General features: G+C 41.1%; 1 protein-coding gene across 1 annotated transcript in view; it reads left to right on the plus strand.

The window, feature by feature from the left end:
• Positions 1-6298: 6298 nt before the first annotated feature.
• fbxo41 (F-box protein 41) overlaps positions 6299-17301 on the plus strand; it is a 57066-nt gene continuing 46063 nt past the window's right edge. The window contains exons 1-2 of the mRNA XM_076884863.1: positions 6299-6847; positions 7759-7988. Coding sequence (XP_076740978.1) covers positions 6299-6847; positions 7759-7988 — 779 coding nt within the window. The remainder of the gene's footprint in view (positions 6848-7758; positions 7989-17301) is intronic.

Here is a 17301-nt window from a genome sequence, read left to right on the forward strand (position 1 = left end):
TGGTCCCATCGCACCAGTGTTGGTTGTAACTTGAATTGATTTTTTTACTGATATTTGTACATTATTATGTACTGTAAATATGGAATAACTGTGAGTTCTAATTAGAACTTATTATATTTGACTAAGTAAACTGTAAATACAATGCCTGGCCAAAAGAAAAGTCACCAACTCAAAGAATTTAATTTATAAAAATTGAGCGACTCTCTCAAATGTTGTGACGCTGCATAAGCTTGTGGAAATGATGCCTCGCTAAATTAAAATTGGCTTAGTTCTGCCAGAGGTTTCTCCTGTAAAAAAAAAAAGGAGTTTTTCCTTCCCACTGTCACCAAGTGATTGATCATTGTCTGACTTTTGGGGTTTTCTCTCTGTTTATTGTAGTCTCAAGGCCTTACAGTATAAAGTGCCTTGAAGTGACTGTTGAATCGAAATATATATTTATAATATAAATGGTAAATGGACTGGACTTGGTATAGTGCCATTCTACTCAAGGTATGTAGCATTTCTGAATGCACAATCTGTCAAACCTTGAAGCAGATGGGACACAGCAGCAGGCCACCGCACTGTGCCTGAGCTATCAGTGACCATAACTATCAATAACTAATGAAGCGGCCGGTAATATAGTTGTGAAAACTAACCCTTCTGGAAGTACGTTTAGGCTTGGAGCCTTTGCTTTTAACTCAACTGTTTAATGAACTGTCTAAATGCACAATAATAAGATGAATTTAACCACATTTACATATCGGCAGGTATTTAAAAAAAAATTTCTACATTATTAACTTTTATTAGGAATTAATTGCTGTTTAGGATGTGTGATCTGTCTGTGTCTCTCTACCCTTTGTGAGGGTAAAACCAAAGATTTTGTGAAAGTATGACTGTAAATATGATTGTTGTAAATACCGTACACAAGGTTACTGTGCTGCTTGATGCTGAGTAATGCACTCTCTGCGTGGCTTCTCTGTGGGATCATTATTATGGAGCCATTCTGAATATGCTCGAATCCCAAAATAGTACTGAAATACAATTGTAGCTTTGAGGTTTTTGCAGATGTGATCAGTGCAGTTACGAGAACGTAAGCTATCATAAAGCGTTCCCTAACATTTCTAGTGCTTCTACTTTTAAAGGACAGCTTGTAAAGCTGATCTGTGTTTGGCCACACAGCCTTTCAGTTGGCAGTTAAAGGTTGCAAAATGTTTGAGGCAGATGGGATAGCTGATCTGATGGGACCGATGGCTTTTTGTTGTTACTGATGGTCACTGAAGTGGAGCTGATGAGTTAAAATCTGAACTGCTACCACCTACTTTAAAGCAAACAAATACATTTTTATATCTTTACTCTGTTTGATGTCATAAGGCGACTGTGTTTCTTCAATGATGTCCATTTATTGAGGCCTGAATATGCTTTCTGTGCATATGAAGTAAAGTAAATCATACATTATCTTCCCAATAGTTTCTATTTTGTATTTCTAATGTCTGCTATTCAGTACTCCACAATAAAGAAAATTAAATGCATTTCTTTTCAATGTTTCAGCTGAGCTCCACTGACAGGATGTGACATGTGGCTAAAAGCAGCTTCGCTTCCTTCCTTTTCCTGCCTGTTTAAATACCTCACTGAGTAATTTTAAGCAGATGGGAATGCCTGCTCACTGCAGTGCAGTGACTGTGTCTGTGAAATCCTCCTCCTTTAATAAATGGGGACGCGTTGCCAGTACACTCCCTGATCCAGCCTTACCAGACGTCTAATAACAGTCTGTGCGACTTCTGGGGATTTCCAGTGTATGAGCCCACTGTGAAGAATGGTCTGCATCTGGGATTTGTGATTGTGCTTCCAGTGCCTGCTGCTTCACTCATTAATAGCTGTTGTAGAAGTTTCTGAGAGATAGGAGATCTCTGAGAGTTGGTTCCAGTTCAAGTGCCAGTGTTGGTTTTTACTCTCACTTGTTAGTTAGATTTAGGAGCTAAAAACTACTTGGCAAGGTTTAGGAAAAGATTGTGGTTTGGGTTAAAATGTGCCTCTTGATGCATAACGACTGTGTTATGGCACCAGTCCCAGAGGACACATTGTCAAATCTGTGAGACCCCACTGCCTTTGACAGACTGGAAGTACGTGACTCCTGGGAATGAGAACAGGCTGGTTTGGTGGGAACTACCTGGTAAAACAATCCCTGCTTCAAGCATGAGCTTTCTATGGCTTTGAAACACTACTCTACAGTCATTGTAAAATGGTTCTTGCCTTATAGTAGAAAGTAGCTTGTGCTATGTTGAAAATGCAGATAATACACTACCCAGTATTTAAACTGATACCATTAAGAAATTCCACATGTAATGATGCTAGTTTGATTTTCTTGTCAATAGGGAAACATTTCCTAAAAAATACCCTTGGGTGTGATTTATGGAGATTCCTCAGGATCGTTACTAAAAGTACACACATGAGTACACACTAAAGCCAAAAACACCAACACACAATAGACAATATAATATTTATAAATCGCAGTCTGCCTGGAAATGTTCACCTTTGGATGAGCACAACTCCTAATAAAGATATGCTCTGTAATGATTGGGATTGGAACTATGACTGGTTTATTTCTAGACTGCAAATTTACAGATTGGTAATGATTTGGAAAGTGTGACCGAAAAATGCATCGCCTACCGCCGTGTCTCCAGTGGGCTTTGTGTGGCTGAGGGGAGTGGCGTTCAGTGCAGCAGCAAATGGGATGCAGCAGTCTGATACAGATCCTTTTAAACAGTCTTAAATTGAAAAAGCTGGGAATAATTCTTTTATATGTAAGGAAGCATCAGGCTTAGGCTTCAGTCACAGGGGTCTAGAGACCCTGGTTATCTCTGGTTGCTAGGAAAAAATGTATTTCTGACTGGTTGACGAGTGGCTACTGGCAGTTGTAAATTGATCACAGAGAGGGATCAAAAAAACCTTTTGATTGCTTTGCTTGCTCGTAGGTTGTTGTGTTTGCCTGTGATTTGCATGGAAGACGCCAGCTTGTCTGCAAATGCTCACTGACTAACCATATAGCGATTGTAAAACTTAGCAAAATAAGAAGTGATTGCTGTCAAAGTAAAGGGTGTGCCATACTGGTGAAACTGACATGTTTTAAAACAGGGGTGGGCAACTCCAGGCCTCAAGGGCCAGTGTCCTGCAGGCTTTAGATATCACCCTGAGCCAACACACCTGAATCAATTAGTTCATTACCAGGTCTCTTGAGAACTTCAAGACATGTTGAGGAGGTAATTTAGCAATTTGAATCAGCTGTGTTGGATCAAGGATACGTCTAAAACCTGCAGGAAACTGGCCCTCGAGGCCTGGAGTTCCCTCGCCCATGTTTTAAAAGGTGCACCTTTGACTTTGATTGCAAACGGTCTGTTTCTGGTTTTCTGTCGCACTTTTTCAAGTTGCTGATTTCTGTGCATATTTGTGGGTGATTGTGGCAGTCTGCAGTCGTGAGGAGGTTTTTAGTACAACACTGCATACCTCTTTGTGAGGAGTTTCACCTAGCAACAGAAAGCAGCAAATCAAAGAGTGGAAGTTAACCGGTGGTTACCAGGGGATCCCTGGCCTGACTTTAGCAACCGCAGTGACTGTTGGCAACCTTCAGCAGCTACTCACCAACTGCTCAGGGAATATTAATTTTTTCCTAGCAACTGGTGGTTGCTAGGCTCTATGTGACTGAAGTCTTAAGCACTGTTTTTTTTAAACAAGTTTTATAAAATAAAATGTAGCAAACAAATACATCCAAGAACATGAGTTTACTGAATTTCTTATTAAGACAATGAATCACAGCAGGACTTGACTCTAAATGAGACCTTGCTACAGATATTATTTAGTAGCTGTGTAGGCTCAGAGTGAAGAACTCAGTATTGTTTGTCAGTGCACTTGTGTCTAAGACTTGAGCAGAACACTGAGCTTTACAGTAATTAGAGAAGCTGATTCAGGGAAACCAGAAAAGGATGGTGTGCTGAATTTTTATTTCATCAGGGGCTTCAAGTTCTGGGTAATTGAATAAAAAAAACAAACTAATTCACTGTTCTTGCAGTGACCCACACAGCTCTGCATCTGAATAGCAAATGGGAAAAAGTAATCAAAAAATAATTTTGAATATCTTAAGTTAACTTCAGTTTCTGAATGCAACTGTGTTTGTTTTTTGTTTTGTTTTTTTTTTGGGTTTTTTTACCCAGAAATGCATCCAAGGAAAAGTTTTGCTATGCATTTACATGTTCTCTTCTTGTCTTCATTATCTATGAGGGCCGTTACTCTGAAAACAGATATCAGGGTTTTTTTCTTTACTACTGTGGGTTACCAGATCCCTTTGTAAAGGATTTAGCCTTATCCAGTCTGACCTCTTAGACTAAGACTGGAAAATGACCTTGGCACTAATAAGCACTCTCACTAATGGATCCATTTCCATTTCCATTTCCCCACCATTCCCCGAGTACAAGTGCAAGAGCTTGCTTTTTAATCCTTGGTGAAGTAAAGGTTTCAGGTTTCTTGACGGCTAAACTCATGGATTATGAGTCCAGCTGAGAGAGACAGGCTTTGATTTCTTCAGTGATCAGACAGCTGGAGTAGTAAATATTGAGAGGCCTGTGGTGAGGACATTAGGAAAACTGTTCTCTAATATTGTAATAAAGATTAGCTAAATGTAACAATAACCAGGATTTTCAACCCCAATTCCAGAGAAGTTGGGTAAAATATAAATAAAAACAGAATGTAATGTTTTGCAGATCTCATAACCCCATATTTTATTCACATTAGGACATTAAAATCTAGCTGCTCAACAGTCCTGGGTCTTCTTTGTGGTATTTTCTTTAAATTTTAAGATTCTCCAAATGTTTTCTGCTTTCAGTGAAAGATCTGGACTGCAGGCAGGCCATTTCAGCACCCGGGTTCTTCTATTATAAAGTCATGCTGTTGTAATAGATGCAGTATGTAGTTTAACATCTTCTCTCTAAAATATACAAGGCCTTCCCTGAAAGTGATGTTGTCTGGATGGGAGTGTATGTTGCTGTAAAACCTGTGTATACCTTAAAGCACTGATGGCACCTTTCCAGATGTTTAGGCTGCCAATTTCATAAACACCGATGCTCCTCATATCTCCAGAGATGCTTTTGAACTGAGCACTGTTAACTAGATGATCTCTGTCTTCTTTGGTCTGGAGGACATAGCATCCATGTTTTCCAAAAAAGAATTTGAGGTTTTGAATTGTCTGACCACAGAAAACGTTTCCACTTTGCCTGCTTTAAACGCAGAAGATAAATCATGTTCACACATAGCTTCTTCTTTGATTTTGCCTGCGTTTGTGAGTGGCACAGTGAACTGTGTTCACAGATGGTGGCTTCTGGAAGTCTTGCTCATCCCATGCAATGATTTCCATGACAGAATCATGCGTATTGTTAATGCAGTGCCACGTGAGGGCCCAAAGATCACAGACATCCAATATTTGATTTTCAAGCCTGCTTTGTGCACAGAGATTTCTCCAGATTCTCTCAGTCTGTTGTTTGTATTACGTACTGTAGATGATGAGATATTAAAATTCTTCTTCATATAGACATAGTATTTTATATCTCAGCCCACTTCTGCTGCTGAGAAAAGATGCTCTGTCATGTTACTGACCTGTTGCCAGTTAACCTAATTACTTGCAAAATTTTCCTCCAGCTGTTTCTTTTTAGCGTCACCTACTTTTGTTACCCCATCCCTGTCTTCCTAGAGATGTGTTGCTATCATCAAATTCAAAATGAGCCAGTATTTTTCATGTCTCAGATTAAACAACTGATTTGTGTTCATTTCTCTATTGTAAATAAAATGTTGGTTTTTTTTTTGTCAAATGGGAGTTTTATGTGGCCCTGTCGCAGGGAAAAGCCGTGTAGTGTTGCTGGAAAAGGCACGTTGTTTTTTTTCCCTTGTATATTTTGGCAGGTGGTTTAGCTTTAGCTTTGTCCTCTGCTTCTTGGCATCTATTTAGTTGACTTGATTTTTGCCTTTGAGTGACTTTATCTCAGTATATGTTAGAATTATACTTGTATGAAACCAACAAACTTTAACTTGTATTTTCGTCCTCTCTTTAGGACCTTAGGAAAGGCAACCATGGCAGATGAAATGAGACGACCAGCTGAATGTTGCCACCCAGTGCGGTCATGTGACTGACCTGGCTCTTCTCTCCTGCTGATGTCCAGTAGTTGCCCTGTTCTCACCATGAGAGGATCTGTCAGGTGCTCGAGCTCAGTGCCCTCAGACTGGCGCTACCGTTGTGCTGCGTGAGCGCCCCCCCCTCCTCCGGCAGTTACTGCACGGAATGGCATCTTTGGACCTGCCATACCGCTGTCCTCGCTGCGGGGAGCACAAGCGCTTCCGAAGCCTGTCGTCGTTGCGTGCCCACCTGGAGTACAACCACACGTACGAGACCCTTTACGTCCTCTCCAAATCCAACAGTGTATGTGACGCTGCTGCTCTGCTGCCCCTAGTGGCTGAGGGAGCTCTGCTCGCACCCGCCAATAACAACGACCCCTTTGAGCCACTTCGGCCTTCAGCTTTAAAGGAGCGGCGCTTTCCTTGCCGTGAGCTTCCTTGTGCAGACGACCTGAGTTTGACCCCAGCCAACTCCAACACTGCAGCCCGGTATATTCCCAATGTGGAGTTTCCCCTGGGGGAGATTTTTATGAAAAAAGCCATGACATCCACAGATCCGGGTCCCCATGGAAACCCCAGCACAGCTGTAGCGGTGGCAGCTAATGTAGCAGCCAGTGCAGTCGAAGCAGCGTATGAGGAAGGCCTGGCCAGGCTGAAGGCGCGGGCGTTTGAACGGCTGGAGCTGGATGAGAGGCTGGAGAAGCTGTCTGAAGAGGTAAATACACTAAGCTAACAGAGTCAGAATAAACTTTATCAGGAAATTGTGTCCATAAACAGTCCTGTGCAACAACTCACCTCTCATTTCTCTATATTTTGCTTCCAAGGAGCCAGACTTTCTTGGAATTTTTTAAGTGGTCCTTGGACATTAGCTGTTTTTTCACTAATTTTCTAATAGTCTACTTCTTCACATTTCCTTCTTTCTTCATGATTCCTCTTACCTTGATGAGCTTGAGCATCCCCACAGCATTATACTCCCACCACCGTGCTTCACTGAGGGGACAGTGTTCTTCGGGTTGCACGCCTCTCCCTTCTTTCTCCAAACATAAGCAGCATCTCCCCGGCCAAAGAGCTTTAGTTTCTTTTCTTCTGACCAGAGGATGCACTTCCAATATGCATAAGTAGTATGTAATTAGTATATTTCTGTCTGGCTTGAAAGTGTCTCTTCTGCAGAAGTGAAGTTTTTCTTGGTCTGCAACCTCACAGTCCATTCCTGTGCAGGGTTCTAGTGATTGCCTTCTTTGAGACTATAATTCCTGACTTGGCTAAGTCATTCACTAGTGTTATGGAAGTTGATCTGGGGTCTTTAGACACTGTATTTTTTTTTTAACCAGTCTTCAAACTCTTTCACTTTCTACCTCTGCAATGCTTGTTCTGTACTGTGTAACTCTTGATAATTCTCACTCCAATTATTGACATTTTGGTACACTGCGATAACTTTGTATATCCATCTCTTGCAACAAGTTTTTTTCTCCAGTGTAAACGGACTTCTTTTGTTTTTGGCATGCTTTTTCATGATTTCGTTCTCTGATCTGATTTTCTAAAGAAAACTAGTATGCTTAGAAATTCTTGGAAAAAAAAACACTTTAAATTTTACACAGGGGGGTAAAATTTTCTCCTCAACTGTAGGTGGAGCAGAAAATAGCGGCCCGTGTAGGCCGTCTTCAGGCGGAGCTGGAGAGGAAGAGCTCAGAGTTGGAGCGGGCCAAGCTGGAGAGTGAACGGCTGAGCCAGGAGAAACAAGACCTGGAGGACAAGGCCTCGGAGCTTTCTCGGCAGGTGGACGTCTCCGTGGAGATGCTAGCCAATCTCAAGCAGGACCTGGTGAACAAGGAGGCAGAGCTGAACCACAAACAGCAGTAAGTGAAATATACTGGTTCTCTGCTGTTTAACACATTCCAGTTTTATAACACATCTGAATGGGTTGGTGTATACAAAAGTGCAATTAAGTGCCCTTAAACATCCTGCTAAGGAAAAACAGCAGTCCATCCAAAAATTTGGAAAAAAAACATTTTAAAGAGTGTGGAAGTGCTAAAGCCAAAAACAGGTCACATAAGAATTTGTATATTAAAACAAATCTGCACACAATAGCACAGGTTTTACCTGCTTACATACTTATTTATTGATCTCCCTCATCGACTTCACTGCTGCATGGTCTGATCCAGGACAGAAGAGAGCTGCTGCCCTGCTGTAGTTATCTTTATTTCTGTTTTCTTAACCTGTTCTTTCTTGCTGTTGTGCTACATATTAAATAAATATTACACATCATAATTAAGGATTAGATATGTATTAAAATAATATTTAAGGCAAACACTCTTGGAGCTAACTAAATGTGCAAAGTATTTGAGAAATAATTATACACGCTACTTTTTCCCTCTGTAGCAGGTCTGACACACACACACACAACATACTGGTACTGATGTCGCACGGACTCGCACACAAACTTTGACCTCTTTTGACTGCACCTATAACCAATAAATACGATGACAAATCTGTAAGATTAACGTCACTTCCATGCAAGTTGATATGAATGACTCTAGATGGATATGCCGAGCAGGTGTTTCTGACATCTGAATATTTGCTGGCCAAACGCTATCATAACCTTGCTTTCGCAGGGTAATAGCAGGTCAGAGACATCATGCTGTTCCTCAGGGTGCTCTGATGGCATTCAGGCATATGGCTGACAGCAAAAATCAAAAGAGGATATGTGGCTTGTGTGATCTAGCAGAATTATAAAAATATAATTGTTGGCCTTCATATGCTTCTAATTTGACATTAATGTCATACGAAATTGTGAAATAGATGATAGAAAAAAAGTAACCTGCAAAAAGGGGACTTATCAAGTAAGAAGTTAAAAGCACAGGTGCCTGAGCACTACCTGGGGCAGGGGTCGGCAACCTGCGGCTCCGGAGCCGCATGCGGCTCTTTAGTCCTTACAGTGCGGCTCCGCGTGGTTTGGGAAAATAAATTAGAAGTATTTAGCTGACGTGTATTTTTATTTTTTTTATTTTTATGTTAGTTCTTTTTTACCTTGTAGTTCTATAAATATAAAAATAAATTTATATTCTATTATTTTTTTCATCGCTCAAAATAAGAGTCAAACTCGCGGAAACCGATATACCCGCCGAAACGCCGTGCATTTATCAAGACTTTCAACCCCAGGTAGGCCAATTATGGATCTTTGGATCCAGCCATTCTCCACCGTGAACTATGTTAAAGACAAACACCGCTCACGCCTCACAGCTGACAGCTTACAGTCCTGCGTAAAGATGAAAGTGACTTGTACAGCCCCGATTTGCAGACGCTGTACGCAGAGGTTCAGGAGCAGAAGTCCCATTGTAAACATATCACGGCAGACCCGACGATGTTTCCATGAACACGCTTTTCAGCATCTCTTTATTGACCACTTTTCACACACGGTTGCTGTACACATACAGCCGGCTGTAGCTTTTCAGCTCACAGCCCGACACATACCAACACAACAGCATAGAGAGCAGAGACGTAAAGGCGGCGAGGCGTGATTGCAGGTGCCGCTCAGGTGCGTCGCCTCCCCTGCAGCGGCGCTGCAGACCACGCCACGCCACACACATTAACCAGGTAAAATACATATTTAGGCAGAATTTTGCAATTATCTATTTGTCATTTTTTAGCAGCATAGTCCTTTTTTTCCCAATTATTTTTTAAAAGTCAGGTCAAGGCTCCAAAAGCCCAAAGGCGATATAAGGGTGGCGGCTCACAACAGTTTTTGTTTGCTACATGGATCACTTTAGTTCAGCTGGGTGTCTTTCCTTTTGCTATATTTCATTAAGAGTTCAAAATGTGTCAATTACATAAATAAAATGTAATTTTCTCTGTAGCACTTCAAGGATTTCATAAGCAACACACCTTAGTTGTTCACACACAGCATAAAGGTAAAAAACAATATATACAGTGTTATCGTCATTTTAGATGTCAAAAAGTATTTGCGGCTCCCACTGTTTTCTTTTGCGTGGAAACCGGGTCCAAATGGCTTTTTCGGTGTTAAAGGTTGCTGACCTCTGACCTGGGGTCTATGTGGGCACGTGCCTCATCTGTTCCTTGAAGCTCTGCATGAGGAACAAAAACAGTTGGTGTTGAAGTACCTGCAGCAGTCCTTGGAAAAACATTGTCCCGTGATTCCATGATTGCATTTTACTACCTGTCAGCAATTTCTGCAGTACTGTGCTGCAGCTGTCTTCCCTCCAGCTAAACGCATAACGAAAGGTTGCTTTAATACGAAGTCTCCTTGTTTGTGTGCTGCATTTTGGATGAAGATCTTGTGTTTAGTTTAACCGCTCATCAGTGTCAGAGTATTAGTTTAATTTCTGAAATGGTCTGAGGCGCTCTGATTAGTGCTGAGTTGGAAAGTGACATTGGACTGCACACGGCAGCGCATTATCATCCTCTTCCTTCACCTCTCCCTCTGTGTTGATAATGTTATTTGCCATCATACCCCCCCCCCCCACCACCACCACCAGATGTGTTCTGCATCTGTCCCACTGTTGTCGCGATTTACCAGTGTCCTCCAGGGCTGGTCAGCTGCTCATGTTGAATGGAGGGCTGGATGGGAGCAGCTGGATTGGCAGTAGAGATTACAGCATCCTGCCAGTCCCTCAATAAAGCTGCCATGCTGTTTCTTGAACTAGTTAAAGTGCGGCTGCTGTAAATAGACTAAGTTCTTGGATGCCAATCACAGCTTTATGAAGATAGATGAGGATGATTTGGAGCTCTTCCGCAGCATGGCTCAAAGCTTAATTTTCAGATTTTTAGAGCTTTTATTGAAATGAGTCCCAGGATGAATTATTGTGCACTCCAAAAATTTGTGCTGTTTTTAGTTTGACACACTAGAAGCTGTCAAACTAAAATCTTTTATAGGATGCATGCCATCTAGTTTCCTTTTTAATATTTGCAAATGTTAACAAAGGAGGATTGGATGGATTATAGCATTAGAAAGGGGAAAAAAGGCTCTGCAAACAGAATAAGTACATAAGAACATGTAGTTGAAATATTGCTTGGATTTTTTGATCTACAGTGTTAAACTGTAGTTTCTGTCCACTTGATTTAGATCCGTTTGTGGCACTAGTAACTACGAAAACAACCTCTTCACTTTAAGCAGTGAAAATAAAAATACAATTTTACTGACTGCTTTACTTTGAACACTGAAGTACCACTAATGGAACTAAAGCAGAACCATAAGCTCTATTGGAAAAAAAAATTAAATGTTGGCTTTAATGAAAAAGTTTTCTTTTTTTAAAAACAGGCAGAACATTTTTTTTCAGTGGTCACTAAAATTCAACCTTGCAAAAGTCACCGGATAGATCTCAGATTTTCAAACCTGTCCACCTGGTCAAGAAAGCCCGTCAGCGTCTCTTCTTCCTCAGAAGACTTAGAGACTTCCATCTGCCACTGAAGGTGCTCAAGAACTTTTACTCCTGCACCATCGAGAGCTTCCTGACGGCAAACATCTGCACCTGGTTTGGGAACAGCACCAAGCAGGACAGACGAGATCTGCAAAGAGTGGTGCGCTCAGCCGAACGCATCATTCAATCAGAGCTCCCTGACCTGCTGTCCATCTACACCAAGCGGTGCAAGTCCAAAGCTAGGAAGATTATGATGGACCTCTCCCATCCCAACAATGGACTCTTCTCACTGTTGAGGTCTGGGAAGCGCTTCCGCTCCCTTAAGGCCAAAACGGAGAGAATGAGGAGGAGCTTCTTCCACCAGGCTATTCGGGCCCTGAACCAGGTGTAGGACTGGACTCTCCCACACACACATCACCACACGCACCACCACACATTTCCTATAATCCTATAATTCCAATAATTTATAACCTTTATAATCTCTTCTGCTATTTGCACATTCTTTACTGTAAATTCCTAAGTTAATTTGTAAATTTTGTAGTAACCTGTAAATTGTAAATATTGTAAAACTTTTTTTCTGTCATTTAATGGTCGGGCATTGTACAGCTACAAGCATTTCACCCCCATGTCATACTGTGTATGGTTGTGTGTGTGTGTGTGTGTGTGTGTGTGTGTGTGTGTGTGTGTGTGTGTGTGACAAATAAAAATTTGAATTGAATTTGAATTTGACCTCATGAACTGTTTGCCCTCCCTCATTGCTGCTTTCAGCTACATTTATTCACTTCAACTACTCATTATTCATTAATCTGTTGAATTCTTTTAAAAATAATTTCAAAGAAATCTTTGATCTTTAAAATGTCAGTACTGACAGTTTCCTTGTGTCCAAGATAATGCCTTCAGCATACTCAATTTGTCCGCTGAAGATATCCACCACACCGAAACCTGTTAAAATCGCCTTGTTTGGCTTTCATTTTGCAGTGCTCTAGTGGTAAATGCAAACATCGTAGGTTTTTGACTAGTTAGTCTTATTACCCAAACGGCTTTGTTTTCAGATGTGGCTGATCTTGAGCGTTCATCTGGTTTAATGTACAAAAAAACGCCCACAAGATGTCCTGTTCTTTTACTCACTTCTGCTCGTCTATTGTAAAGGTTACAGTAGCTGTGGTCACGTATCTCAAACCTGGCAACATCAGACAGGGAAGGTCATGCTGTGGGCTTAAAATCCTTGCCTGGGCTGTGTGAATACCACCTACTTATGTCAGCAGCTTAGCCTCTCCCTCTTTCTCACACTCACACACAATTCTTGTGCCTTTCTGCCTCTCAGAGGAGAAGCTGGCAGTGAAACAGTAAGCTCATTCAGAGTCTAAAATACAGAGCAGGTCTGAGGTGGAAAAAGAGCATCACAGTCTGTGAATGTTCAGCAGGGTGGACGTGAAAGCCGTAGTCAACAGATACAAAGCGACTTATTGGCTCATGTATGTCTCCCTAACAGCCTATTAGATGATTTTTAGTTTAATTCTAAAAGAATCCAGTGACTTTAAAGGCTCTGTGAAAGCCCTTTAAGGAGATGTGTGAGATCGTGCTTTTACATCAGCTGTGTCAAATGCTGAAAAATGCGAGTCACCTAACCGAAGGTTGCTAAGCGACCAGAAGAAACTCCTACGAGCCTTCTTTTGCTTCTAGCAGTGTCGTGCATAAAAATATGACCTTGATAATTCCTCCTGCACTTAATATCCCTGTAATTAGAAAAAAAGTGTGCAGAACGCCTCAGGTGCAGTTGTTCCTTTCAGCTTAGACTTTATTACTCAGCATGTGAAATAATTCATTCACAAACAATACGAGCGAAAAAACCCCCCGCCGCATGCTAGCCTGTAGCGGTCAGAGCTGAATGAAGCGTGCCTGTTAAGTGGTTTAATAGCAGCTGGAATAAACGAGAGCAGCTGTAATCAGCAGAAACTGGAGCCCGAGGAGAAATGAAAAATAATGGGACGGTTATCTCCATCATTTCAGCTGTTACAGAATCACTCAAATGAGAAAACTGCTCCATTTTGTGTCTGTCTCAGAAATATCATTGGAGTTTTTCCAACTATCTGTGATTGCTTAATGATGTGGGTTTATTTCATTGCTATGATAATGATCTTGTTATGATTACAGTAGATGGGTTTTAAAGAGGTATTTGGAGCAAACGTTTCTGTAATATTTAATAATGGACTGTAATACATGGTGATCATGCACAGCCAAGTATGTGATGGCCTGCCTCTCGAACACTGTATGCTTCAGTCGCAGCATTTTGCCGAGAGCTTAAGGGGCTGAATGCAGTATTAATTAGACCTGTGCAATATTACAGTCCAGTGCTCAACTTAGGTTAAAAGGGAACCTGAAGTGCTTTTCCTTGTTGTCTCTCATATATCCAGGTAAGTCCGTAAGTGCTTGGACAGTGCCACAGGTTTTGTAATTATGCATGTGTACACCTCCACAGTGGATCACACAAACAGTAGCTGTAGGCAGCTGCAGCGAAAGCCTTTCAGAGCATCTCAAAGGAGAAAAAGCAGCATTACAATGAGGAGTGATCCTTTGGAGAAAGTAAACATGATTTATTGAAATGCAGAGTGTGACTAATAAGCTTAGCAGGATTATTTAGCAGAGTTGACTCCAATGAAGATAAGAAGTAGGACAGGACCTCAGCAATGTCCTGTGTTAAATATTACCCCCACCCCAGTTTCTAGACACTTTTTTGTCATTGGTTCACAGAAAGCAGTCAACAAAAAGACTGGACCAGAGTGATGATGACTGAATTGAATTTGACACCGTGGGAAAATAAAAGTGATGTAAAGAACAGACCAGCAGCTGAAACACCCAAGAATGCAGGCAGACGAGTGAATCCAGATCTTACTTATTGAACTTCATCTTTAAGCTTCAGTTGCTGATGTCCATGGGTCCTAGACTTGAATCAGCCATAGTCTGCACATATTTTTATCCAAATTTGTTAAAAACTGTCCAGAAATGTTAGTTTGCCCAATTACATTTGAGACTCACTCAGTCTAAAAGTCTGTTGTTGATTGATTAAAAAACCACTTTGGGGATTTTACAGCGGCAGAATTACAAAAAACTGTATTATTGCCCAAATTCTTACTGACCAAGTGACTTCTTCAGAGACTGAGGAAGTCACTTGGATGAGTGGCGATATGTTTCTCCCACTGGAAACGCTACATCCAGATGAACAGAGTCAACTTTTTTGCGTGGACTTTGATGTTTGCAGATGACGTTTCTTTCTATGGTGAGATTAGTGATCAGGTGGAAGAGAGCCTGGAGAGGTAGAGGTATGCACTGGAGAGACAAATGAAAGTCAGTAGAAGCAAAAATAATAGATGTGTGTCAGTGAGAGGGAAACAGGTGTGATAGTTAAGATGCAAGGAGTAGATATATTGAAGCGGGATGAGATTAAATGTCTGGGTTCAGCCATCCAAAGCAACAGATGAAGAAGAAGAGTGTGCATGCAGGGTCGAGCGGTTGGAGACAAATGTCAGACGTGATTTGTGACAAAAGGCTGACAGCAGGAATGAAAAAGAAGGTTTTCAAGATGGTAGTGAGACCTGGTATTTATATTCCTATGTATGTATGGTTTGAAAATGGTGGCACTGACAAAGAAGTTGAGAGGAGGTTGACCTGAAGGTCCTGAGGTTTTCACTGGGAGTGACCAGAAATGGACAAGACAAGTAATGACTTTAACAAAGGAACAGCTCAGGTTACACCGTTTGGAGACAAAGTTACAGAATCAAGGCTGAGATGGTTTGGACAGGTGCAGATGAGGGATAGTGGATATACTGAACAAAGAATTTTGAAGATGTAGAGGCAGAAGAAGGAAACAGGACTGGCTTTGTCATGTTATGTGAAGGAATCAGAACAAGAAATGAAGTATGTTTTGTTTTTGCATTTTGAGTCGTAATGAACCTCCTAACACTCGAACTCTTCCACGGCATGCATTTTTAATTTCTCTTTGATATGTGGCCATATTGGGGCCCGATGAATGTAAAAACAAAGAATTACCAGATTTTTTGTTTCTAAGAAAAATGTGAGCCACATATAAGGATATTCATTTAAAATTTTGATAGAACAGTGGCAATATAATGTCCTCGTAAGTGGATATCAGGTCCTAGGAGGTTAAGGCAGAAGTAAATCTTCTCCTGACCTCATATAATCCCATGTAGGCTAGACCATTCATCCATTAATCTGAAACACTATAGTGTTGAGAATGTGTCAGAAAAGTACTACTATTATGGTAAATTTGTGCCTGGACAGTAGTGTTTATGTTATTAGGCTGTGTTGTAGATAGACTATCTGCGTTTCGTCACTTCTTAACTGGTTTGTACCGACCCAATGTATCATTCATCCATAATCATACTTATCTTACATACTGTACAAACAGCGGGGGGAGGCAGTGATGCATTTTTAATGTCTGTGTAGGTGTTCAAAATATTCTGTCCACCCTCTGCATAGAAAAGCAAAAGAGAGCTCTGAGAGCTGCCAGGTTTTCATATCATATTCAGCACACACACACGCGCCTGCTGCAGTAGGCCTTAACCCTGCAGGCTTGATTTATTCCTACAACCAGCTTTGATAAAGTAACATTGGTCTGTGCTGAATTCAAAACCCAGAGGCTCTGAAGGAAGCACAAAATACAGAAGAGTCCCGCTATGTGCTGTCACCATGTCTTCTTCAGAAAACAAGCCTATTTCACTGAGCAGGAAATCTCGACTGCAAAGTGAAGCTGTCAGGGCAAAAAGAGAACTCATCTCATTAGTAGCAGTGTCTCGGAGAAAGAAACATGGCAAGACTTCCAAAGGCTCCCTAATGACAAAGAATCAGAAAGGGAACAGGACACGCACAATAGCTAGGAGGATGGAATATTTGAATAATAATAAAGAAGTTGGGCATCTGCTGTGAAGATGAAAAATCAAAGTCGAAGGTAGTTTTGATTTTTATAAACAAACACATTTTTGAATTGTTGAAGTATCGGTGCAACATATGTCTGAAGGCAGTCGAGAAATATTTGATCAAACTCTGGAGGAATGGGTGTCATTTAAACAGGCAAATTGTTTGAATGACAGAAAACACGCTGGTGCTGTTTCCAAGCACTTTTATGTCATAAAAAATGCATGCACATACTGTGCTGTAGAGATCTTTTCTTTTTTTTAATTTCAGGGAATTTGTTCATTAACAAGAACAATAACATGAAGTTCTGCACTGGTACGTGCTTACAAAGCCCATTTAATTGGACTGAATGTCTGCAGTTGGATTTATCAGGGCTGTAATGCACAAAAGAGTTGTGGTAATCCAACCTTAGAACAAATCAGTGCATGTGTGTGTAGACACTGCTTCAGGTTTCCTGTAGTGAGATGAAGATGAAGTGGCTTCTAACAAGAAATCGTTCCACATGATAAATAATCAAGACTAGTGCATTCGATTTCAGTTAGGGCAGGATTTTCATGTCTGCCATTAGATGTAGGAGACTGACATGAGTGTCCTTGAGTTTGGGTGAAATTATTTCATGAGGGCAGGAGAAGGGAATCAGGAAGGATGATGCAACCGGTCTTTCAGTAGACACATCTCTCCTCTCATTATGTTGAGACTGACACGAAAGGTTGGACTAACAATTGTGCAATAAGATGAATGGTGTGGTCAAGTGTAAGGTACTTGAAGAATCCATCAAGGGTAGATATTTGTCAGTGTGTGTCGGGGGCTGTTTTTCATCAGAAAACCTTATATTGAGACAATGTTGTCTCGGATGTTTTCA

This window comes from Maylandia zebra, linkage group LG6, assembly GCF_041146795.1.
Source record: "Maylandia zebra isolate NMK-2024a linkage group LG6, Mzebra_GT3a, whole genome shotgun sequence".
Taxonomy (NCBI): domain Eukaryota; kingdom Metazoa; phylum Chordata; class Actinopteri; order Cichliformes; family Cichlidae; genus Maylandia; species Maylandia zebra.